The sequence below is a fragment of the Hypanus sabinus genome, chromosome 21 (assembly GCF_030144855.1).
Source record: "Hypanus sabinus isolate sHypSab1 chromosome 21, sHypSab1.hap1, whole genome shotgun sequence".
Lineage (NCBI taxonomy): Eukaryota > Metazoa > Chordata > Chondrichthyes > Myliobatiformes > Dasyatidae > Hypanus > Hypanus sabinus.
This window is the reverse complement of record NC_082726.1, coordinates 45,412,229-45,438,672: the sequence shown is the minus strand read 5'-3', so window position 1 is coordinate 45,438,672 and position 26,444 is coordinate 45,412,229. Positions and strand designations below refer to the sequence as shown.

Genomic DNA, 26,444 nt, shown 5'->3' with positions numbered 1-26,444 from the left:
CCTTTTGCTTGTTTTTTCTCTCCACTCTTTTCTATAAGTGTGTACCTCAGATAAATACTTTGTGGAGATTTGTGATATATATGATTATATGAAATATAGGTACAATGTCTGAAACATGTCTTATGGAAATGTTTGTTTGATGATGAACTTCAATAAAAATAAATTACAAAAAGAAGTGAATTAGAAAAGTGTACTGAATAAGTTCTGTAGTTCTTCTTAATAAGCTTTCAATCTCATTTTCTTTGCAGATTTTTCACCATGATTGATAAAAGCATTTATATTGTGCAAGGTGAAATAAATAGTGTTGTTGGTGCCATAAAACGAAATTCAAGATGGACTACACATACTCCATTGGTAAGTTTTAATGTTATTTTTGGTGTTCTCATAGTTTACAAAAAGATAATGTGTTTAAAAAAAATGCAATGTTGACTGATTAATGTATTTGTAGCAGATTATCCTTGAACCTGTTTATAGGGTTGGCATTAGATTAGTTCTTGTCCGCTAGTCAATCCTGAAGTTATAAGTTCTCTTTATGATATTAGAAAGATTTTCATAATGGAAGCAGCACTGATGTGCTGACAAGTCATAGACCTTGGAAAAGTAGAGACCATGCTTTAGAAGTTACTTTATGACATCCCTGTAGGACCATTATTTTCTGCTAGTTTAGGTGGTTTATTTCCACCGTTGTATTTCACAATGAGCTCAAAAGATAACTCATTACCTTCTCAGTGGGACGAGTGGAATGATTTCAGTAGGACATGTTGATTTTTTTGTTTTTTTGTTTTTGTTTGCACAGTCCTGTCGGGTCTATGCTTGGTAAATTCAATAGTGTTGGGCTCAGTAAAGAAATTAATTTATTTTCATCATTTGCTTGTGCATGTTCTTTTAACTTTCAAAAAGAGCTGAAAAACTAGTCATCCTTTGTCCTTATTTGAGTTAAGAGTTGCATGACAATTTCAGTTACTTTTGATATATTTTATCTATTTCCTTAATGACCTTATACTTAGTGTTGGGAAGTAGTGAAGAGAATAATTAATGTACTGTAACTGTAATAACATTGCACAGCTGTGAGCAGCAATTTGTTTATTTAACACCTGGAAGAAAAGGCTTCACCAGGGTGGTCCCTCATCTTTTTAAACACAAACTCCCATTGCCCATCACCTCTTTCCCCTCTCACCACCTACCGCCACTGTCTCTCTTTCTTTTAGAAAGGTACTGATGTCTGGGGTTGTGGCACAGGTGTTGGCCGTTATTGGATATTTCGTTTAAACAGACCATTCATCATGAGCTCAGACAATACAGCCATGAAAGCTGTGACTGAGCCCCTGTGCAGTGATATGTAAACCTGACAGCAGAAACAATTCAACAGAATTGTCTTTTCTGCTACTCCCTGGCCCCTGGTGCTGTGGTCACTTTTGTTGTGCTTAATGTTGTTTGAGACTTTCATGAAGGCTTTTCACTTGGTTAAGGGAGTAAAATCTTTTTCGGTGAGTACTTTTATATAGTTGCTAATTCAGGAGCCAGAATGCTTAAATCATTTGCTATTAACTTCCCTTTGACCATAGGTTGATATTTATTCATGAGGATCTGTCTGGTGGGAGGAGATCCCTTATGATTGGCAAATTTCTTCACTTGTATGTCTCATTGCTTTGTAGTTATAATGTGCAAGTTTTTAATGTGGTTCATGGAGACAACTTAACCATATAGTGACTACATTAGAAGATGCCAAAGGGGCCCTATGCTTGCACACTGAAAGGGGGGAAAAATCATTGTAAGTTGTCTTATTGTCATGGCTCCAGTGTGGCATAGGGCATAGCCCTTTACTTTGTCTTTTAAATAATGTATTTTATAGAAAGAAATTTAAAGGAGTGCAGATGGGAATGCTTGCCATTAAAGATACAGGTCATTTTGGTTCACTGATTTATCTGTAAGTGGCTGGAGATTCTTGTATTAGAACTGGGGCTGGAAGCTTTTTATTTTCAATTTCTGTTTGATGTCTTTATGGAAATCGTAAATGTAACTGTAGCCAAAAGTGTTCTCGATAAAGGTGTAGATTTATAATATAAGTTTTTTGCTTTCCACATTATTATATTGTTGGCAGTGTAGATTTACTGTAGCTTTTCTGCTTGTAATAGTTCATTTGCTTGAAAACTTATTTGCATACATGTGTTATGTATGCCACAAAGACTGAGCGGTACTTTAATTGGCCTGGGAAAGATATTGATAAGAGATTTCCAATATCTATTGGATTGAAACCTACAGCTGAAGCAATTTAGAAATTACAAGAATTGGAAGAAACTGCTACAAGCACAGTCTCAGGATAATCTATGCCAATCAAAAGGAAAAGTCCACCCTGATCAAACCCAGTTACAACTTTGTTGTTGGTATTTTAAAATGTAATTTATTTTCTTTATTGAGTTACATTTCGTGAGGAAAGGGATGTGTGTGAGATGGCTTTAAATTAATTGAAAATATTGCTTGAATCTCTGGTTTAATGGTTTGATATCTTAGCCAATCTGTCTCGCTCTTTGCTCCTGCCTTCTATTTTTTTACTGCTTTGTTTTCCATTTCTTTTGCTGCTGCAGACTGTATTTCTGGGAGAGAGCAAATCAACAAGGCCGTATCAGGTATGTCATAGTAGTTTTACTGTGATGTATCTGCTGCGTGCTTGTTACTTAACTGAAGCATCAGGTGGGTGCCAGATGTTTTCTGTCAAATTGCTTGTATGTCACATTGTTGTGTTGGTGGCTACAAGCTGTCATGCGATGTCTGCATAATTTGTGGACCAGTTTGACAGACTTTATTTTCTTGATAGTTGTGTTGAGCTAGCCTGTTAGAACACGTTAACTGATAGTATGATAGGAATGTGGAACTTGCAGTTGTTGAAATATGAAAGTTGTTTCAACAAACTTAGGAATAATTATTCTTCCTTATTTTGTATCTCTGAAATTGAGCAGTTAATATTAGAATATGACACATTGTTCAGTATCTTTTCCATTTTAAAAACACAGAATCTTGATGTTGATGGTGCTCTGAGGTTAATTTTCATCAAAACTGAGGTTTGGTGTTGCAGTTTTCCCAATTGCTGAAAAAAATATTACTGTTGAAATATTGGGTTAGATTTTCTAGGGAAATGCTGACAGTTCCTTGTAGAACAAATTTCAGGATTCCTGTGCAGGTGCATTCAATCGCAGCATTGCTGAATGTGTTAGTAGGCCTTTGAAAGTCAATCCAGTACCACAGTCTGATGGCTTCGTCATTCATTTCTATGGTGGGATGTAAGCTTCTGTCAATTCCTGAGCAACTTAAAAACCTTTTGCCAGGTTACATGTGGAACTGCACACTGACTTCATCAAAGGAGAGAAACCATATCGTGTTGTTACTGTATTTTTAAGCACATGCATTTGATTTTTTTCAACTAAGTTTTGTCTATTTTCAATTTTCATGCTTCAGAATGTCTGCAGAATAAGAAGCTGTTCAGCAAAAATCTCTGTCACAATCATTCAAAATCATGATAAGCTTGTGAATTTTAATAACTGGATACTCTAGCATGTATGACTTAGTTTGCTATCGAATTTTTGGTTATAAGCAGTGGTTTCCAGGGTTGGGCGTATTCTTATTGCCATATGTGTTAGTATCTGTAATCACAAAACCTTACCATCATGTATTGTTTAGTTGATGAAAATTAGGATAGCTTTGTTTCGAAGATGACACTGGTGGATCTGCAGAAGTTAAGACCATAAGGTACAGGAGCAGAATTTGGCTATCTGATCCATTGAGTTTGCGCCGCCATTTCATCATGGCTGATCCAGTTTTCCTCTCAGCCCCAATCTTTTGCTATCTCCCTGTATCCCTTCATGCTCTGACCAATCAAGAATCTATTAGCCTTTGCCTTAAATATACATAAAGACTTGGCCTCCACTGCTGGCTGTGGCAAAGAATTCCACAGATTCACCACTCTGGCTAAAGGAATTCCTACTCTGTTCTAAAAGGACGGCTGTCTATTCTGAGGCTGTGCTCTTGGTTCTTAGACTCTCTCAACATGGGAAACATCCTCCCCACATCCACTCTATCAAGGCCTTTCACCATTTGATAGGTTTCAATGAGGTCACCCCTCATTCCTCTGAACTCTAGTGAATAGAGGCCCAGAGCTATCAAACACTTTTCATTTAACAAGCCATTCAATCCTGGAATAATTTTTGTGAACCTCCTCTGAACCCTCTTCAGTTTCAGCACATTCTTTCTAAGATTGGTGCCCAAACCTGCTCATAATACTCCAAGTGAGGTGTCACCAGAGCTTTATAAAGTCTTGATATTACATCCTTGCTTTTATATTCTAGTCTTGAAATGAATGCTAACATTGCATTTGCCTTCCTCACCACACGCTCAACCTGTAAAATAACTTGTAGGGAATCCTGCACAAGGACTCCCAAGTCCCTTTGCACCTCAGTTTTTTTGTATTTTCTCTCCATTTCAAAAATACTCAAACCTTTTAATTTCTTCTACTAAAGTGCATGACCATACACTTCCCGGCACTGTTTTCCATCTGCCATTTCTTTTGCCCATTCTCCTAATTGGTTTAAGTCTTTCTGTAGCCTCTACTTCCTCAAAACTACCTGCCCCTCCACCTATCGTCATATTGTCTGAAATCTTTGCAATAAAGCCATTAATTCAATCTTTCAAATCATTGACAAATAACGTAAAAAGAATCAGTCCCAACACAATCCTGTGGAACACTGCTATTCACTGGCAGCCAGCCAGAAAAGGCTCTGTTTATTTCCACTCTTTGCCTCCTTCCAATCAGCCACTGCTTTATCTTTACTAGAACCTTTCCCTTCATACCATGGGCTCAGAGCTTGTTAAGCAGTCTCAGGTGTAGCACCTTGTCAAAGGCCTTCTGAAAATCAAAGTACACAACATGAAGCGATTCTCCTTTGTCTATCCTGCTTGTTATTTCTTAAAAGAATTTAAGCAGGTTTGTCAGGCAAGATTTTCCCTTGAGGAAACCCTGCTGACTATGGCCTATTTTATCATGTGTCTCCAAGTATCCTGAGACCTCATTTTTAATCAACTCCCAACATCTTCCCAACCACTGAGGTCAGACTAACTAGCTTACAGTTTCATTTCTTCTGCCTCACTCTCCTTGAAGAGTGGAGCAACATTTGCAATTTTCCAGTCTTCTAGAACCATTTCAGCATCTGGTGATTAATGAAAGATCATTACTAATGTCTCCATGATTGCTTCAGCCACCTCTTTCAGAACTCTAGGGTGTACACTGTCTGGTCCAGGTGATTTATCTACCTTTAGTCCTTTCAGTTTCCCAAGACCATTCTCTCTAGTTACAGTAACTTTATATGCTTCATGCCCCCTGACATCTGGAACTTCCACCACACTGCTAGTGTCTTCTTCCATAGTGAAGACTGATGCAAAATACTTATTCAGTTTGTCTGCCATTTTGTTGTCCCCATTACTACCTCTGCAGCATGGTTTTCCAGAGGTCCAACATCCACTCTTGCCTCTCTTTTACCTCTTTTACACTTTATGTATCTGACAAAACTTTTTTGGTAAGTTTTGTCTGGTTAGCAGTGAGGCTTTTGGAGCAATGTTCTTGACAAATATTGCTAGTTTTAGATGTGCTTGGGACCACACATACCTTTTTGCATTTTATATCTTGCTTTTTATGTGGCATTAATGATATTATGGCTTAAATGATAAATTTGTACTGGTGCTCACAGTTTCTAATAAGTAGGAACTGAAGCCACTGAAACTCTTAAACCTCTTCTGTTGTTCAGTGAGATCATGGTTAATCTGTATTGGTTCAATACATCAATTTCATTGGCTCTATGTCCTTTTATATTAACTTAAGATTTGAAAACATTGTTTGAAATCATCTGGAGAACCTTTTGTGAGAGTGACTTCAAATAGATAAGCTAAAATGAGTTGTAAAATAGACAACAATTCATTGTAATGATATCAACTCCTGTCTAAGAAGTGACTTGGATGCACTCCATTTTGTCTATTGGCACAACAGGTCCAAAGCAGATGCCATTTCACTGGCTCTTCATTCAACCCTCAAACATCTGAACAGGAAAGGAGTGTATATCAGGATGGTCTTTATCAATTAAAGCTCAGCATTCAATACCATCATCCCCTCAAAACCTAATCCATAAGCTTCAAGATCTTGGTCATAATACCTCTTTGTGTAATTAGATCCTTGATTTCCTCACTTGCAGACCCCAGTCGGTTCGGATTGGCAGCAACAACTCCACTATTTCACTCAGCACAGCTGAACCACAAGGCTGTGTGCTTAGCCCCCTACTTTACTCACTTTATACTTATGACTGTGTGGCTATGCACAGCTCTAATGCCATACGCAAGTTTGCTGGTCAATTGTCATTGGTCAAATCAAAGGTGGTGATGAATCAGCGTATAGGAGGAAAATTGAAAATCTGGCTTAGTGGTGCCACAACAATCTCTCACTCTATGTCAGGAAGACCAAGGAGTTCATTATTGACTTCAGGAGGAGGAAACTGGAGATTATTGAGTCAGTCCTCATTGGGGTAATCAGAGGTGGAGAAGGTTAGCAGTTTTAAATTACTTGATATTATCATTTTATAGGACCTTTCCTGGGCCCAGCACATCAATGCAATTACAAAGGAAGCACACTGTGCCTCTACTTTCTTAGGAGTTTGTGAAGATAACATCTAAAATTTTGACATACTGCTGCTGATGCATGGTGGAGAGTATATTGATAGGCTATACCATGGCCTGGTATGGAAACACCAATGCCCTTGAATGGAAAATCCTGCAAAAACTAGTGGATATGGCCCAGTCCATCACACCATTGAGCATATCTACATGGAGCGCTGTTGCAGGAAAGCAGCATCAGTGGACTCCCATCATGCAGGACATGCTTTCTACTGCTGTCATCAGGAAGAAGGTACAGGAGCCTTGCCACTAGATCCAGGAACAGTTGTTACCCCTCAACCATCAGATTCTTACCAGTGGGGATGACTTCACTCACCCCCATCACTGACCTCTGCCCACAACCTATGGGCTCACTTTCAAGGACGCTTCATCTCAGGTTCTCGATAGTTATTGATTATTTATTTATCTTTTGTATTGTTGCAGTTTTATTGTCTTCTGTAGATTGGCTGTTTGTCCTTCCTGTTGGATGTGGTCTTTCATTGATTCTATTATGTTTGTTTTGGATTTACTGAGTTTGCAAACGAGAAAATGAATCTCAGTGTTTATATGGTGACATATATGTACTTCCATAATAAATTTACTTTGAAATTTATTTAGCTTTCTATCAGATATTGGTCAATTTTGACTGAACTAATTCATTCTGGCTGGGCTACCAAGCATTTTGGAATCCCACATGGCATTCTTTTTATTTGTGAGTTAAATTGACAGGTTATCAGATATTAGTGTTATTGACTTCTAGACGTTGTGATCAGAAATGAGCCATTGTCCACAGATTTTATTTCTTCATGACTGTATGCTTAACATTTGCTGATAATATTTGCTGTATAAGATGGTGAGAGGCATTGATCATGTGGATAGTCAGAGGCTTTTTCCCAAGGTTGAAATGGTTGCCATAAGAAGACACAGGTTTAAGGTGCTGGGGAGTAGGTACAGAGGAGATGTCGGGGTAAGTTTTTTATGCAGAGAGTGGTGAGTGCGTGGAATGGGCTGCCAGCAACGGTGGTGGAGACGGATATGATGGCGCCTTTTAAGAGACTTTTGGATAGGTACATGGAGCTTAGAAAATAGAGGGCTATAGGTAACCTAGTAATTTCTAAGGTAGGGACGTGTACGGCACAACTTTATGGGCCGAAGAGCCTGTATTGTGCTGTGGGTTTTCTATGTTTCTATAATGGCATGCATTTTACAGTACATTGGTTTCAATTTTGCACTTGCTGTCCTTAGTTGATTATACCATTCACTTTGAACTAGACTTTAATTAACCAGGGAAGATTTGTGAAGAGTGTGAACCATTGTGTTAGATAAGAATTGTTGGTTCCTCATCCCTCAATTTTGATATTAAATTCTGACCAACAGTTAATGTTCTTCATTTCTAAGTAAATGTTTATAATTGACATTGTTGTACTCTTTTTATTTCAGGATGAAGAGCAAGATCCACTTCTAAATAGTTTCAACCATCTTAAAGAAGTGTTGAATAACATAACAGGTACCAACTAATTAGTTGATCTATTATATGCTGTCATGTTTGTCAAGTAGGTCATTTTAACCCATTTTGGCACCTTGTATAAATTATTACTTCTCTATTCTGAACATTTGTATTCTTTTTAGAGAATTTAAATTTTAGTTGAAATAAAATCTTTGACCACGATAGTAGCAAGCAAAGTTGCTTTCTGAGTAACTGAATTAACACTGAAAATGTGGAACTTATCAGTATGTCAGGCAGCATTTGTGGAGAAAAGCTGAATTAATCAGAAATGGGAAGTTAAAAATCAAACATGCAGAGAACTTGTCCTGGAGATATACAGGGAGTATAGAGGAGTACTTAAAATAGAAATCAGGAGAGGCAAAAAGGGTTCATGAAATATCATTGGTAGAAAAGTATAAGATGAAGAAAAGGAAAGAGAAGCTGTAGGTGTGGGAAGGTAGGGAGACCTCCAGGGTCCTTGATGACTACAACTGCAAGAAGTACATCCAGCTGCATTTTCTAACAATTCGCTTTTAAGGAGTTGAATCTGGAACTGGATGAACTCCGGATTATTTGGGAGGCTGTAGGGGTGATAGATAGGACATATAGAGAGCTGGTTACGCCCAAGGTGCAGGACACATGAAACTGGATGACAAGAAGGGGAAAGGGGTTAAGGAGCCAGTGCAGAGTATCCCTGTGACCATCTTCCTCAACAACAGGTATATCGAGGGGGGAGGGAGTGGGGACGACGTAACAGAGGAAAGCCACAGTGGGGTCATGTTTCTGGCACTGAGTCTGCCTCTGTGACTCAGAAGGGAAGACGGGAGAAGAGGCACACTATGGATGATAGGGGATTCATTAGTTAGGGGAAGGGACAGGAGGTTCTGTGGGCAAGAATGAGATACCCAGATGATATGTTGCCTCCTGGGCGCCAGGGTCCTGGATATCTCCAATCGAGTCCTTGGCATTCTTAAGTTGAAGGGTGAACAGCCGAAAGTCATGGTCAAAGTAGGTACAAGTGACATGGGTAGGACGAGTGATGAGCTCTTGCTTAGGGAGTTCAAGGAATTAGGTGCTAAGTTAAAGGGCAGGACCTGTAGTTTGTGATCTCAGGATTGCTACCTGTGCCATGTGCTAGTGAGGCCAGAACTAGGAAGATTATACAGTTTAATATGTGGCTAAGGAATTGATGTAGGAGGGATGGAATAGTGTTTTGGATCATTGGGCTCTCTTCCGGGGAAGGTAGGTCCTATATAGAAGGGACTGTTTGCACCTGAACTGAAGGGGGACAAATATCCTAGCAGGAAGGTTTGTTAATATTGCATGGTAGGGTTTAAACTAGGGCGATGGAAACCAGAGTGCCAGAACTTAGAAGAGAGGTTGTAGGGGTAGATGTTGGTAAGACCTCAGACAAAGTCAGGAATCCCAAGGTTGAGCATGGTGTGACTAGTGTCCTGAGCTGCCTATTTTTCAATGCAAATAGTATCATAGGAAAGACAGCTAATAATGCTGATTTATAAACAGGGAATGTGTAGTGAGGAGAAGCTGTTGATAAGGCAAAATTGTAGTCAATAGGATGAGTTACAATGTAAAAGGCAGGAAAAATAGAAAAGAGTGAATACAGAATTGAAGGTGTTGTATTTGAATGCACGCAGTATACGGAATAAGGTTCTGTAGATGAACTTGCGGCACAGTTGCAGATTGGCAGGTTTGATGTTTTAGCCACCACTGAATCATAGCTGAAGGAAGGTTATAGCTAGGATCTTAATTTCCAAGGATACACATTATATCAAAAGGATAGGCAGGAAGGCAGAGGGTTGGTGTTGCTCTGTTCGTTTTTAAAAAAATGAAATCAAGTCATCAGAAAGAGGTGGTATAGGGTCGGAAGGTGTTGAATCAATATGAATAGAGATAAGGAACTGCAAGGGTAAAAAGACCCTGATGGGAGTTGTATACAGAACCCCAAACTTTAGTAAGCATGTGGCCTACAAATTACAACGGGAGATAGAAAATGCATGCCAAAGAACAATACTACAATAGTCATGGGGATTTCAGGTAGATTGGGGAAAATCAGGCTGGATTACCAGAGGGGAATTTCTAGAGTGCCTGCGAGACGGCTTTTCAGAGCAGCTCATGGTTGATTCCGCTAGAGAATAATCTATTCTGCATTGAGTCTTGTGCAATGAACCAGAATTGATTAGAGAGCTTAGGGTAAAAGGACCCTTAGGGGCAAGAAACCATACCGTGATCAAATTCACCCTGAAATTTGAGAAGGAGAAACTAAAGTCAGATGTATCAGTATTACAGTGGAGTAAAGGGAATTACAGAGGCATGAGAAAGGAGTTGGCTAGAATTGACTGGAAAAGAACACTGGCAGGGATGTTGGCAGAGCAGCAATGGCTGGAATTTCTGGAAGCAATTCAGAAGACACAGGATATAAACATTCAAAGAGGAAGAAGTATTCTAAAGGAAAGGTGACACAGTTGTGGCTAACATAAGTCAAAACCAGCATAAAAGCCAAAGAGAGGCCATATAATAGAGTAAAAATTTTTTAAGAAGTTAGAGGACTGGGAAACTTTCAAGTAAAAGGCAATTAACAAAGTCATTTAGGTGAAGATGGAATACAAAAGTGAGCTAGCCAGTAATGATAAAGAGAATACCAAAAGTTTATTTAGATACATAAAGTGTAAAGAGAGTGGATATTAGACCACTGGAAAACAATGCTGGAGAGGTAGGAATGGGGGATAATGAAATGGTGGATGAACTGAACAAGTATTTTGCATCAGTCTTCACTGTGGAAGATGGTAGCTGTATGGTGGAAGTTCCCGGTGTCAGAGGTCATGAAGTGTGTGAAGTTGCCATTACTGGAAAGAAGGTTCTTGGGGAAACTGAAAGATCTAGAGGTAGATAAGACACCTGGACCAGATGGTGTACACCTCAGATTTCTGAAAGAGGTGGCTAAAGAGATCGTGGAGGCATTATCTTTAAAGAATCACTAGATTCTGGAATGGTTCTGGAAGACTGGGAAATTGCAAATGTTATTCGACTCTTCAAGAAGGGAGGGAGGCAAAAGAAAGGAAACTTTTGGCTAGTTAGTCTGACCTCAGTAGTTGGAAAGTTATTGGAGTCGACTAATGAAGATGATGTTTTGGGGTACTTGGAGGCACATGATATAATAGGCCATAGGCAGCTTAGTTTCCTCCAGGGAAAATACTGCCTGACAAATCTGTTGGAATTCTTTGAAGAAATGTCAATTAAGATAGACAAAGGAGAACCGGTTGACGTGTGCTTGGATTTTCAGAAGGCCTTCGACAATGTACCGCACATGAAGCTGCTTAAGCTATGCACCTATGGTATTACAGGAAAGATTCTAGTATGCATATAGCAGTGGCTGATTGGCAGAAGACAAAGGGGAATAAAGGGAGCATTTTCTGGTTGGCTGCGGTGAGGCCTCACTTGCGGAGTATTGTTAACGGTTTTGGGCCCCTTATTTTAGAAAGTAAGTGCTGAAACTGGAGAGGGTTTAAAAGAGGTTTATGAAAATGATTCCAGGATTGAATAGCTTGTCATTTGAAGGGCATTTGATGGCTCTGGACCTATATTCACTAAAATTCAGAGGAAGGAGGAGTGACCTCATTGAAACCTATCAAATAGTGGAAGGCCTTGATAGGGTGGATGTGCAGAGTATGTTTCCTATAGTGGGAGAATGTAAGACTGGAGGACACAGCCTCAGAATAAAGGAGTGTCCTTTTAGAATGGAGATAAGGAATTTCTTTAGCCAGACAGTGGTGAATCTGTGGAATTCTTTCCCACAGGCAGCTGTTGAGGCCAAGTTTTTATGCTTTTTTAAGATGGAGGTTCATGGATTCTTGATTGGTCAGGGCATGAAAGGCTACGGGGAGAAGGCAGGAGATTGGTGCTGTGAGGAATATTGGATCAACCATAATGACATGGTGGAGCAGACTCAATGGGCTCTTGTATCTTATAGCCTTATGAATTTGAAGGCATTTTCTATCAGTGAAAAAAGGATCTGCTGTTTTCTGCTGTTTCCCTTGCAGTTTAGAGGGGTGATCTGTGCTGAGCATGGTCCTAAATGAATACTTCTCATTTGTATTCCCTGAGGAGAAAGACCTGGTAGATGAAGAATTTAGAGAGAGATGGTGATAAACATAGGGCATGTTACCATTAAAAAAGGAGGAGCCAATTTGTGCCTTGTAGTGCATAAAGGTGGTTAAATTGCCCTAGGGCAATTTGAGATATATCCTAAGGTATTATGGGAGCAAATTGCTTTGGCTCTGGTAAAATGTGTTTCTTGATTAGCCATAGATGAGATGTGAAATGTCGAGAGAACAGTGAATGTTGTATTTTCTTTTACAAGGACAATAGGGAAAAGCCAGATAACTACAGGTCAGTGGGTTTGGCATTAGTGTTAGGGAAACTATTGGACCAAAGTCGAAGGGACATGGTTTATCTATGTTTGGAAAGACTGGGATCAATTGGAGATGGACAGCATCATATAGTTAATGGAAAATCCTGTATCACTTATTGAATAAACTTTTCTGACAAGCATATTGTTGAGGGCAGTAGAAGTCTATATGGAGTTCAGTAAGGCCTTTGACAAGGTCACCCATGGTAGCCCATTCAAAATGTTCAGAGTCCAATGGATCCATCCTGGAAAAGCAGTGGATCCAAACTTATTAATAGGAGGCAGAGGGTGTTGGTGAAGGGTTGTTATTTTAATTCGAAACTGTGATTGGAGCTCTATCGTGAAGATTGGTTATAGAGACCTTTGATGTCTCTGATCAATGTTTCCTCTAAGGTGTGTCCACGCACATCTTTTGCTACTAGCACACAAAGGAGTTTAAACTGCGCACAAAAGGTTGTCTCCCTCTACCTTGTTAGCATGTGATGTTTGTGATGATTTGTCTGTAGATTTTAGAACTGGCTTATTTATACTGTTTTTAATTGAAGAAATTATTGTTTCACCATGTTGAATTCCAAAGAATTAAAGGGCATGAAGTGCAAAAGAACTGCTAGTTTATTCACAGTGGAATGGCTTAATGAAACAGTAGAAACTGCTACACTGAACGTTCATGAGGTCAGGAACATGCAGTTATGAGAAATATTTATATATATAATACAGAAACTGGTGTTAACTGCATAGATTGTCGCAATGCAAAAGTTACTGGAAGATTTGCAAGTGGACTGATTATCTGCAAACTTGATATTTTTAAAGTGTAATTTAGCAAGCAAATCATATATGGACAGTGAGAAAATCCTTCGTTATCCACTGCAGCCCTGCTATGTATGTTTTGTGAGAGTGCAGATGAACGAGAGTGAAAGCTGTCAAACCCAGGGGAGACAGTGTTTTGCTAGCTGTTAAAACGAATATCTCCATATCTAAAGTTCAGTGTGCACATGTTGTTGTCACTGGGCAAAAAACAGCCCAACACAAGATTTTTGTGTATTCTGCTCATTACAAATTAGAGGGGACATTGTCTGTGATATCCATGAATAATTTGATGAGAACCTAAAAGGTATAATTAGTAAACTTAGAGGTGATAGGAACATTAGTGCAATTATAGATGGTGAAGAGATTTTAAGGCTACTGTATAACATAAATCAGCTGGAAAGCGATAGCAGATGGAATTTAATCCTGGCCTGTTTGAGATGATGCAACCAAGAGTAGAATGTAAATGACAGGGATCTAGTGCATGTTGATAAATGGAGACCTTTTGGAGTACATCCATTCATCTCTGAAAGTGGCAATATAGATAGAGATGGTGATTAAGATGACGTAGGATGTTTGTCCTCTTTGAGCATTGCATAGAATATCAAAGATGGGATGACAACTTTAATAAAACATTGGTCAAACTACATTTGGAGTATTGTATGCATTTCTGTTTGTCAAATTGTTGGAAGGTTGTGATGCACTGGAGTGGGTGCCAGGACGATTCACCAGGATGTTGCCCGAATTGGAGAATTTCAGTTCAAAGGAGAGATTAGATAGGCTGGCTTGTTTCCCTGGAGCAGAGAAGCTGAGGGATAGTTTGATAGAGTTACGTGCTGTATCTATTCCACTCAGTTTTATATAGGAATCTTTATCACCACAGTGATGCATTAAAGACAAGGTGTAAATTTGTAAGTGCTAGAGGTTTCGAGGCAATCTGAGGCAGATTTTTTTTCTCACGCTGTTGTTGAAACCTGTGGAGATGGTGGAGGTAAATGCTCTCGCAATATTTAACAAGCATGTGGGCAAGCACTTGAATTGCCGAAGCAATAAAAGCTATTGGGTATATTTAATTCCTAGATTATGTGTTCAAGAATTAGAATATGTCTTGGAAAGTTAAGAGGTAAAGTTGGGATTGTGAAAGATGGAGAGGGGATAATGACAGGAAAGTTCTCCAAAAGAAGAGCAGACAGTACTGTGACAGGTGATGGAGCCGTGTTACTTTTTCCAAAACTAATCAAAAGAAAAACACAGGAGCCGGGGATAAACAAGTCTACTTTTGTTAAGGACAAGTTATTTGGTATATTTAAAGTGGAGGTTCTTAATTAGTAAGGGTGTTAAAGATAATGAGGAGAGGTCTAATCTAATTGTACTGTGGTAGTGGTCACAACGTGGTCTCGCATTAAAGGAGCTAAACACAGGGATGGCTGATTGCTGCGTAGAGTACTTCTGTGCAGTCGGCAAGGGTGATACGGAGCTTCTAGTTGTCTGCAACTTTTAATCATCTTTTGTACTCCCTCTCTGTCTTTGCCCTATTCCTGTCACAAAGAAAATAAGTATTTCATATTAAAATTGCCCAGGCTATGACAATTGGCCTTCAAGATAACATTGCAACAATTTTTTATTTTACTTATTCATTTGCAGGATGTGGGTGTCACCAGCTAAGACAGCATTTATTGCCCATTCATAGTTACTCTTGAGAGAAGGTAGTGATGAGCTGCCTTCTTGAACTCCTACAGTCCCTGAAGTGTAGGTATACTCACAGTGGTGTTAGGGGGGGGAATTCCATGATTTTTGACCCAGTGACAGTGAATGAATAGTGATATGTTTCCAAGTCAGGATGGTGAGTTACTTGGAATTGACCTGCAACTATGTGTTGTCAATCGCAGCAAAAATCTCACGCAATTGCTTCACGTTCAGTTCCTGGACAACTTCACTTTTGGGCTGTTTGCTACTACGTTCGATTTCAATTGTTATCCTTTCCTCTTGCAATTGCATCAGCTCTTCATCTGTCAGATCTTGGTCATGGGATGCCAAAACCTCTTCAACATCATCTTCGTCAACTTCCACAAACCCAACCTCCTTAGGTAATCTCACTATGTACTTACTTAGTTCATCATGATCGAAACGCTTAATTATGTCTAGTTTTACGCTCAGTGTAACACCTTTAAGAGCTCTTTTAGGTTTTTCCGATACCTCAGAACTCACCTTACTAACGGATGCACAAAATAAATTGAGATAAAGTACAGATGCTCACAGGCACGTGTTTAAGCAATGGCAGCTAAAATGTAGTTCCAGGGGAGGAGTTTGGCTGCTCGGGGCGTGCTGCCTTTTTTTGTAACAGTGAATATATCTTCTGTTAGTGAAAACACGTAACTAATGTAGATCTTTCGTAACAGCGAGGTGTCGTAAAGCGAACGTTCGAAAAACGGGGTCGCCTGTATGTAATTAACCTAAAATGATTTCATGATCATCATGGCTGTTATCCACCAGATTGTGGATAAACAGAGAAAACAAAGATGATAATAACAGCTCTTTGAGTTGACAGGCTTCAATTGTTAGGATACCACATGTTTCAGAATTATATTCTGAGTTAATGATTTACATTGGAGAATTGAATGCAATTTTCATAAGTTTTTTTGATTATACAAAGCAAGATGGTTAAAGAGACTTGTGAACAGAAACTGCCGTCTATCCATACAGAAATATAGATGGATTCAGCAGACAGTAATTTCTAGGGTTTTGCGTAGTACTACAGTATGTTATGAATTTCTTAGCAGAAGTGTAGTGAAGGTTGACCAGTCTGACTTTTGCAGTCAGAGGCATTTTGGTATGAGGAGAATCATAACTATTTTTTCCTAATGTTTTGAATAGCTCAGTGAAAATGAAACATTATTTATTATGGAATTGGAAGTTTGATTGTTTCTGCTTGGTTTTTAATATTTCTGCCCCCAGATAAAAAAAATTACTCAAAGTTTGCCATCTTTTCTGTGCTCTACCCCAGAGGGTTTTGGAAGCAATTGCTATGCATATTTGAGACAGTAAGTAGTTGGTTTTTGGATATTAAGGGAATAAGGGTATGAAGGTGAAGGGTTGAGTGGCTTATTTCATATGTTCTCAATAGTCAACATCTGATGAAAATTTTTTCGGCAAATAAATGTGATTTTTAATGTACATTTATATAGTACATTAGTCAAGTTAATATTCTCTTGAAGGTTAGTCTCTTTTAAGGTTAGTAGAATATATTCAATAAATTTTTCTAATCCTGTGAGCCACATTGTAATAAATTCCAACATAGTTTGAAATGCTTTTTTTGTACCAAGACTCTGATCTAAAATATTTGATCAGGTGTGGTAGAAATATCCATTGTGAAGTAGTGTTCTTTAGGTTTGTCAATATTATCTCTTTTTCCCATTTTATGGATTTCAGAGTTTATTTATAATTTTCAGATTCCCTCAGGAAGTGGAAACATGGTCTGTTCATTATTTAACCAAAAATTGTAATGAACTGAGTGAGGCAGTGTAAATGTTAAGCAGTGTTCCAGTCGTGCACAGTTTGCTCCTGTGTGTTGCCTCATGGTATCTCTGTGCAAAGTGCTGCTCGTAATCCCTGACCCACCTGCACAGAGCTGTGCTTCAGTGCAGCACATTGTGGAACAGATGCTTACTGTAGCAGAGCACACATTTAATAGAGTTTATAATGTTTATGCTGGATAAACAAACCTGGTTAAAATAGATGTTGTCCAGATTACTCTTGCTGAAACTGATTTTAACATTTTAAAAATAATGATTGTGGTTTTGGGAGCTTATTTTTGTTTTCTTGAATGATGGTGTCGGAATAATTGTAAGCAAGGTAAAAAAAAAAAGGGCACAAAAAGGTTGCAAGCATACTGAGAGTACCTGTCTTTTTTAATATTTATTCTGTGTTGCTCAGTTCAGTTCACTCTGGGCTTGGATATGCAACCTTTTTGATAGCTAATGTGCTGCAGGTGAAGCAAAACTAACACCTCTAATGACAAGTTGACCATCCAACTGAATTGGAAAAAAAATCACAAAAAATGCCAGTAATTTTTTTTGACATGCACATAGAGCAGGTTTGTATTATAGTAGAAAGAAGCCTTCATAAATGATCTACAGAAGTTTTGAATCATTAAGACCTCCTCTAAATTGCTTCAATTCTTCATGATTGTCTATGCATATTGTTTCACAATTTTTTTTCCTATCGTTTTTCACATTTCTTATAATTCCTCTTTCCAATTCCGATTTCATTGCTGCATGTACTTCTTTCAGATCACAGCATTTTTTCTTGCACTACCTTTGTACTTTTCTTATCTGTTCATGTTATTTACTCAATGCATCTCCAAACCCACATCTCAGAATTCTTTGTTTGACTTTCTCTTTCCTCTAAATTTGTGTTATGGTGTTATAATCACACAGTGCCGAAGTCCAAATTAACAATAGTTTACTACTTCTGCTTCCGCTTTAGTGCACCATATTGGTTGCACACATTGTTGTCTCCCTAAAATAGTTGAAGTAAAACAAAGTTAAGTAATGGCATTGCTGAACACCTTTGACTAGTCCATAAGCAATCCTGTGTATTATTACTTAAATTTTCTAATCTGTTATTTTCTTAATTCTGCTGTTGGATTTTGCACGTTTCTAGCAGGGCTTGGTGTGAATGAAAGGCAGCAGCTCATTTTACAGCCTGGTGCAATACAGGTAAAAAATTGACATTAGTTAGCTAAAAAATGCAGGTGCTGGAAATGCTGAACTGGTCAGGTAGCATCTATGGACAGAGGAAGGGTCTTCAACCTTCTGTCTTTCTGATTCCACAGCTATAGGCTGACCTCAGTGTTTCCAGCATCTTTTTTGCTTTAGGATTTTTGAGCCTTTTGTATTGTATTCCTGTAGATGAGATTTATTTTCTTTTGTCCTAAGATAACTTTAGATGACATTTCTTCTATTTGCATCTCCCTGAGAAAATACCTTTTGTTACTCAGTAATCCAAACTTAACTCTTTCAGTTGGTGCCATCTCCGATTTGGTATTCAATTTCTCATGGATTTTATTCAAGATTTTGCCCTTTGTTCTTTCTTTCTTTTCCTGTGTTCTCTGTGACTTAAATTTTTGTTATTCGTAACTTTTCCCTGTTGGATGAAGTGCATTGATCCGAAATGTCAGCTCTCTTTCTATCGCTACCGATGCTACCTGACCTGATGAGTATTTTAACTTTTAAAAGGCTTCGCTCGTTCACTTCATTAACCTTGCCTCCTACTTTCACCCTGCTCTCAAATTTAGCTGGTCTATTTCTGACACCTCCCTCCCCTTTCTTGATCTTTCTGTCTCTATCCCTGGAGATGGCTTGTCTACTGATATCTACTATAAGCCTACAGACTCTCACAGCTACCTGGACTACTCCTCTTCCCACCCTGTCTCTTGCAAAAATGCTATCCCCTTCTCACAATTCCTCTGTCTCTGCCGCATCTGCTCTCAGGATGAGGCTTTTCATTCCAGGATGAAGGAGATGTTTTCCTTTTTTAAACAAAGGGGCTCCCCTTCTTCCACCATCAACTCTGTTCTCAAATGCATCTCTCCCATTTCCCGCACATCTGCCCTCACCCCATCCGCCCACCACCCTACTCGGGATAGGTCCCCCTTGTCCTCACCTACCACCCCACCAGCCACCGGATCCAACGTATAATTCTCCGTAACTTCCACCACCTCCAATGGGATCCCACTACCAAGCACATCTTTCCCTCCCCCCCCTTTTTGCTTTCCACAGGGATCGCTCCCTACGTGACTCCCTTGTCCATTCATCCTCTCCCCCCAACCCTTCCCACCGATCTCCCTCCTGGCACTTATCCTTGTAAGCGGAACAAGTGCTAGACCTGCCCTTACACTTTCTCCCTCACCAACATTCAAGGCCCCAGACAGTCCTTCCAGGTGAGGCGACACTTCATCTGTGAGTCGGCTGGTGTTGTATACTGCATCCGGTGCTCCCGGTGTGGCCTTTTATATATTGGTGAGACCCGACGCAGACTGGGAGACTGTTTCGCTGAACACCTGCGCTTTGCCAGAGAAAGCAGGATCTCCCAGTGGCCGCACATTTTAATTCCACGTCCCATTCCCATTCTGATATGTCTATCCATGGCCTCCTCTACTGTCAAGATGAAGCCACACTCAGGTTGGAGGAACAACACCTTGTATACCGGCTGGGTAGCCTCCAACCTGATGGCATGAACATTAACTTCTCTAACTTCCGTTAATACCGCTCCTCCCCTTCTTACCCCATCCCTGATGTATTTAGTTTTTTTTCCCCTCCCTTTTTTTTCTTTCTCTCTCTGCCCATCACCCTGCCTGTTCTCCATCTCCCTCTGGTGCTCCCCTCCTCTTTTCTTTCTCCCTAGGCCTCCCGTCCCATGATCCTTTCCCTTCTCTAGCTCTGTATCCCTTTTGCCAATCACCTTTCTGGCTCTCAGCTTCATCCCACCCCCTCCAGTCTTCTCCTATCATTTCGCATTTCCCCTCCCTCCCCCCTTTCAAATCTCTTACTATCTTTCCTTTCACTTAGTCCTGACGACGGCCCAAAACATTGACAGTGCTTCTCCCCATAGATGCTGCCTGGCCTGCTGTGTTCCACCAGCATTTTGTGTGTGTTGCCTGAGAATTTTAACTGGTGTTTTTATGATAATATTGTTTGTGGAACCATGTTACATGCAAATTTGGCCAACATTACAAGGGTTAAAAATCTTCTTTATTAATGCTCATTGGCTGTTAAACACCTGTAGGCTGATTTGAAAGAGATGCCAAAGTTTGGTGAGCCACTCAATGTAGGATGTCCAACCTGGCAATATTTGTATGTGTTCGTTCATGTCATGAGATTTCTCATCTGTATTTGACACTAGGATGCCATTCACTGTCAAGGGTGGAATAGTTGTTAGATATGTACAGTTGTTTAACTCAAATCTTGTTTGTTTTTTTTCCTGCCTATCTGCTTATGCACTGTTCAGGACTGCTTCATTTATTAGAAGATTGTAAGTATCATTGAATATCTCCAGTTCTGACTCCATAATGAAGTGAAGGCCATGAATGAAGGTGCTGAACATGATTGGCCCTAGAGCACTGCTCTGAAGAATTATTTCAATGATGTTTTGGAACTAGGATGGTTAACCTTCAACAATCACAGGCAAATTACTCAGATAAATGGAATTTTACTCCCCTTGATGACCAATAAACTGGGGTTTAAAATGCCTACATTCGACCAAATGCATCATTTACGTCAAAGGCAGTTACACTTGCATTGCCTCTGAAATTTAGCTCTTTGGTTCTTGTTGAACAAAGACTGTGATAACTTTTACAGCCCTATTTGAGCATTGATGAGAAGATGAAAGCTTGATGTCTCTTCCACTACTTTGCTGATATTTAGGAGTAAATTGTTTGATTGGGCTGTAATTAGCTGGTTCAGATTTATTCTACTTTGCATGGATAGGATGTACCTGGACATTCTTCCAGTGTTGGGTAAAGAGCAGACTTGCTTGTATTGGAACAACATGACTTGAGTCAGCTTGCACTGAACTTCGGCACATAGATGGGATGTTGGAATTCTGAGTGTAAAGTGTATGAAGAAACTAATCTGAAGCCATGGTGTGACTTGTTTGCATGGTAGGGTTTTATTTTTTTGCTGTTTAGTCTTCTGTAGCATCTTTTTCCTCTTGTTTGTCTGATCAAAACTGTAGGTTTTGGAGGCCCTGTGCAAGTTCTAGTCAATGACTTCATTGATTTGCATATTAGGGGGATGAAAAGTCTAACCTTTTTAAGCTGTCCAATAGGCAATAAAGTTTAAAAAAGAATCAAAGAAGTTGCTGGATTTTGAAAAATCCCAGTCAATTGCAGGAGCATGTGGTATCCGAGTTGTTGTCTGTATTGTTAATTCTCCATTTCCCTTTTCCAACTTCTGGTCTCAACGTTTCCCTAAATGTAAAATAAACACTGCATGATTAAAGTAAGAATTTATTTATGACAGTGCATAAATTAAAATGGGAAGAAATAATTGTATGTGCATTCAAGTAAATTTTAAAAATCTCATTAAGAAGTTTACCCTTAATTTTGTTGATCTGTTTTAGGATCTAATTGGCAGAATTTTCCATCTCAGTGATTTGAAATAGGGATTTCTGAGCTGCTGTGTAATAAAATCAATATGCTTATTGTGGAATGCAATAGCTTGCCTCTTGTGGATTGCTTTGCACCATGTTTAGTACAGCTGGCTGTACAGGAAAGAAATAAGATGGACAAGCACTTGTGGCAGTGACACGGCAAGCATCCTGCAATAGAGCTTTATTCAATAGCAAACTCCTGTTAGTGCCTATGTATTCTGAAGAATTGCCACATACGCATAATTCTGGACTGTTTATTTTGTGTTCCGAGAAGGATTACCATTAATTGCTTGGTGCTTGTCTTTTCTATGGCAGAATGTTGATAGTTGATGGTGAAGAGTTGCTGCTGTATGCAGAGTAGCTGTATGGATTTTTATTTTCCTTTTGTCGGAGTGGAGGAGGGGAGAGGGCTGTGAAGACAAATGTACTCTTGGCTGCAGTAGTTTTTCCCCTCTTAATAGCAAATTACATAGTAACTTTCCATTGCTGATGAGAAAACAAGATACAAATGCTTGAAAAATTGTAAATTGATTTATAAGACTTGTTTCCCAACTCATTTACCTTAGTCACCACAGAGGACTCAAGGGCAATGTATCAGATCTTTTATGTTATGTCAATATAATATTCTGTGATAACAAGAAACTGCACATGTGCTGGAATCTGGAGCAAAAACCAGATACTAGAAGAACTGAAGTGGGTCAAGCATCTATGGAGAAAGAAGGTACAAGTTGGAAGTTTTGGTTCAACCCTGCAAAAGACTGAGAGGGAAGAGAAAAGATTACTCGGGAAGGGATTTGAGATGGGGAGGAAGAATAGAGGCTGGCAGTTGATGGGTTGAACTAGATGGGATGGGGATGATGGGCAGATGGAATCAAACGTGATGGAGAGGGAGAGGAAAACTTAATGTTCATTTTATTTTAAGCTACTCAAGCCAAAAGCCCCGGTATTCTCCTCCTGCACACACATTCACCCATCTACCTAGTTTGCTGCTCTATTTATTTATTCTTTTATTTGGTGATACAGCACTGAGTTTGCCCTTCGAGCCATGCTGCCCCAGCAACCTTACAGCACTGATTGTCCTGTGGTTAGGTTAGGGTTACTTTATGATGGTCTGTTAACCTACCCAGTGTGTCTTTGGACTGTGGGAGGAAACCAGAGCACCAAGGGAAAACCCATACATTCCACGGTGAGGAAGTTTGGAGACTCCTTACAGGACAGCGACAGAATTGAACTCGAAACTCCACAAATGCCCTGAGCTGTAATAGCATCACGCTAACCACTACGCTACCCTCTACTTGCCAGTCGGATGGACATGCCTCAATCTGCCCATCATCCCTTTTGGTTGTGCGATATAGTAACAATCTTATATTATTTCTTTTCCTCTCAGTACCGATTCATGGTTGTAAACCAAAATGTCGGCTGGCATCTTTTGACTCCCTGGTTGCTGATGGACTTGTTAAGGTTTCTTTCCTGCATTCCGATTTCTATTCTGGTATTCTGTGATACTTTCACACTACTTCATCTTCATGAATCTTAAATTGGTAAAATAAATTAACAAATAGCCACTTAAAAAAATTTGGCACTAGGTCAGGAGAAGAACTGCTAACCAACTTAGATGTTTTTAAGACTTGATTTGTGAATTTTAGTGAAGACTAAAATTCACTAGGATATGAACATCTAACAGACTTAGCTGAAATACATTCTAGTATATTTTCCCTTGGCTGGCAAATTAATCTGCATTTGGAGGTCTGCGAATGGAATGAGGAGAATTTAGAATTACTTCTCATTCAGACTTGCCCCTCAAATTTTTAAATCTCTTCAACTATCACCTTAAACTGTGCTTCCAGTTTTTGACTCTTCAACCATGAAGGGCAGGGGGAGGGTAAGGGGGGGGGGGGAGAATAACTAGCTCCTCTATCTATGCCCCTCGCTCCTCAAAAAAAAAGTTCCAGTCTCTCTCTGTAACTCAAACACTCCAGTCCTAGCAACATCCTTTATGTATTCTTTGTAGCTTAATCATCTTTCCTATAGCATGCATCCATGCATACTCCAAGTGTAGTCTAACCAACATTTTGTACAACTGACTTACAGCTCTTGTACTCAGTATCGTAGATGATGAAGTCAGCATGCAAAAAGCTTTCTTCACTACCAGTGTCACCACTTTCTGTGAACCAAGTACTTGTGGTCATATGTCTCCCGATTCAGCCACACTCCACAGAGCCCTGTCATTTACTGTGTACACCCTGGGATTGTTTAACTTCCCAAAATGTATCACTGCACTTGTTTGAGTTAAATTCCATCTGCCATTCTGTCCAGTCTCCCGAAAGAGCAAAATCCCATTGTAACCTTGGACAACCTTCTTCATTGTCCATTATACCATCAATTTTGGTGTTATCTGCAGACTTAGTAATTCTAACACATACTTTTTTTTCCAATTTATCACTATTTATGGCAAACAACAGGAGATGGAGCAGTGATCCCTCTAGCTCAATATTAGCAATGGATCTCCAATCTGAAAAGCAAGCATCCACTACAAATGGCCTCCTTTTGCCTTTTACTACCAAACCAATTTTGTATGTACTTTTACATTGCTATGTTCAGCTATTTGATTTTTTAATGTATATTTAAGTTGTTCTTCCTAAAAATATTAAAGTGAATTTTTTGTATATTGTACAGTTCTTTGTAAAAGAAGTCAGTGCTGAATTAGGCTTGGGTTTAAAGATGCATACAAGATTAACTTAAAAACTTGAAGTAGGGTTACAATAAACTGGAAAGATGCAGCTAACAAGAAGCCACACTGGGGAGTTGTGCATTTGGGAAAATAAAGCAATTTATGAAGAAAAGGGGCAAAGAGAAAAGCATATCAGCCTTTGTATTAACCCTGGGTTTTCTTCACCTGGACTTGGAAATTAAATCTGCTTCATCTATAGCAAGGACTATCAGTTCAAAAGTGTTGACTCTTCATCCGCTTCTAATGAAATGAATGAGAAAAAAGCATTTTGGATTTACACCAAGAACTTTAAAGATGAAACATAAGTGGTTTTCCTCATCATTGACAACGAGGTAGCATATAGAGGGGAGGTAGAGCGATTGGTAGAATGATGTGAGCACAACTTGAATCTCAATGTGGACACCCAAGTTTTTGGGAGTGCGCATAATGAACAATCACACCTGGTCCCTCAACAGCATCTCTTTGGTCAAGAAAACACAGCAGTGTCTCCACTTCTTGAGGAGATTGAGGCTCCCCCCCCCCACCCCCCCAATTTTTACAGGATTGCCATTGAGAGTGCCAGCTCGACCAGCTGTATTATCACCTGGTACAGGAGTTACAAGGCATCTGACCCATAAGTCCCTATATTGGATTGTGAGGACTGCTTAGAGGATCATCAGGGTCTCTCTATCACCCATCAGAGATATTTATCAGAAGCACTGCGTATTTCAGGGTCCTTACATTGTCAATGATCCCTCTCATCTGTCCAACAATCTCTTTTGACTCCTTACCATTAGGCATGAGGTACTGTGGCAATAGGAGGAGAATCATTGGGATCGAAAACAGCTTCCTCCTCCTCCAAATTGTAAGGCTACTGAATTCCCTGCTACCACAGAGGTCATCACACGTGAAGTGCCAGTAGTGTTATGTTTACTTTTTAACTTGTGTTGTAAATGCACCTTATCATTTATTAATTTGCCAGTGGTAATATTACTTTGTATTATGTGTGCAAGTTGTAAATACTGTCTTGTGCACCATGATCTGGAAAAATGTTTTATTTGGTGGTGTACAGTTGAATGATAATAAACTTGAACTTGTATGGTTACCCCACCTTGGCACATGCATATTGAGTGAAAAGGGTCATTTGTTTTGCTTTAGAAATGAAAATTTAAGTTGGTATTAAGCAATGTGTGTTAGGTTTTTTAGAAGCAAATATGTTCCTTGGTTTAGCATAAAAATTATTTTGTTGGTTCATTATCATAATTACTATTTCATACAAACAGATTTAAATTATAAACTCTGCTGCTAGTGAGTGCCATCCTTTGCTATAGTGGTTTAATTTATTTCAGTTGATGAACTGGTATTGGGTTTTAAATTGCAGTTACTGGACATATGATCTTGTTTAAATAGTTACAGTTAAATCATTTTGAAGAATTGTCCTTGTGATGAATTTAGTTACCAGATCATTTCCTAGTACACAATTCCATGTCTCTTCCCCAACAAGTGATTGACAGGAACATGTGTATATTGTACAGCTGGAAGTATATCATCTGCAAATTCGGTTGGGTAAATATAGTAGACAGTCTGTCCAGTTGAGAGATGGATTGTTCTGGGAAAGGAAGTGCTGTCTATATTCTGAAAATAATTTCTTTCACTTCTGGGAGTACGTTTTTTTACAAAGACTATATAGTGAGGGAATTGGCAAATCTGCATGCAATTGAAGAATCACTTGTGGTTATCTTGATTTGGGGGGACTCATTGAAGTTAGAAGCCAATTGGTTTGGTGCTTTATTAGGTGCATTTTGTTTAGCCAAAATTTTGCAGTGTAGCTGCTGAATTAGTTTGCCAGAGAATTGTGATCTTCACTTGGCAAAGAGATTTTTTCTTTATTTCAGTCTCTCCCCCCCCCCCCCTCCGCCCCCAGTGCTACTGTAAAACAATAGGTAGGCATTGCTCTTGCTTGTGAGATGTGGTTTTAAAAAAATCATTTTCTTGCTGTAAAGGTCAAAGTTTGATAGCTTAGTGGAGGAACAGAGCTGCTAAATCCCCTCATTTTTATTCATACAAATACAAGCATTTAGTGAATCCCAGACAACCACAAGACTCAGTGGCAGGTTGGATTTTGAATGACAGCTGCAACAGGCTCCCCTTTCTTTCTCCCCCACTCGTTTGAATTAAAT

At 39.3% G+C, this 26,444-nt stretch overlaps 1 protein-coding gene across 5 annotated transcripts in view; it reads left to right on the top strand.

The window, feature by feature from the left end:
• Positions 1-26,444, top strand: part of gbf1 (golgi brefeldin A resistant guanine nucleotide exchange factor 1) — a 282,405-nt gene that overhangs the window by 27,664 nt on the left and 228,297 nt on the right. For all 5 annotated transcript variants that reach the window (XM_059946438.1, XM_059946436.1, XM_059946437.1 and 2 more), the window contains 2 exons: positions 249-354; positions 8,128-8,194. In XM_059946438.1, coding sequence (XP_059802421.1) covers positions 249-354; positions 8,128-8,194 — 173 coding nt within the window. The remainder of the gene's footprint in view (positions 1-248; positions 355-8,127; positions 8,195-26,444) is intronic.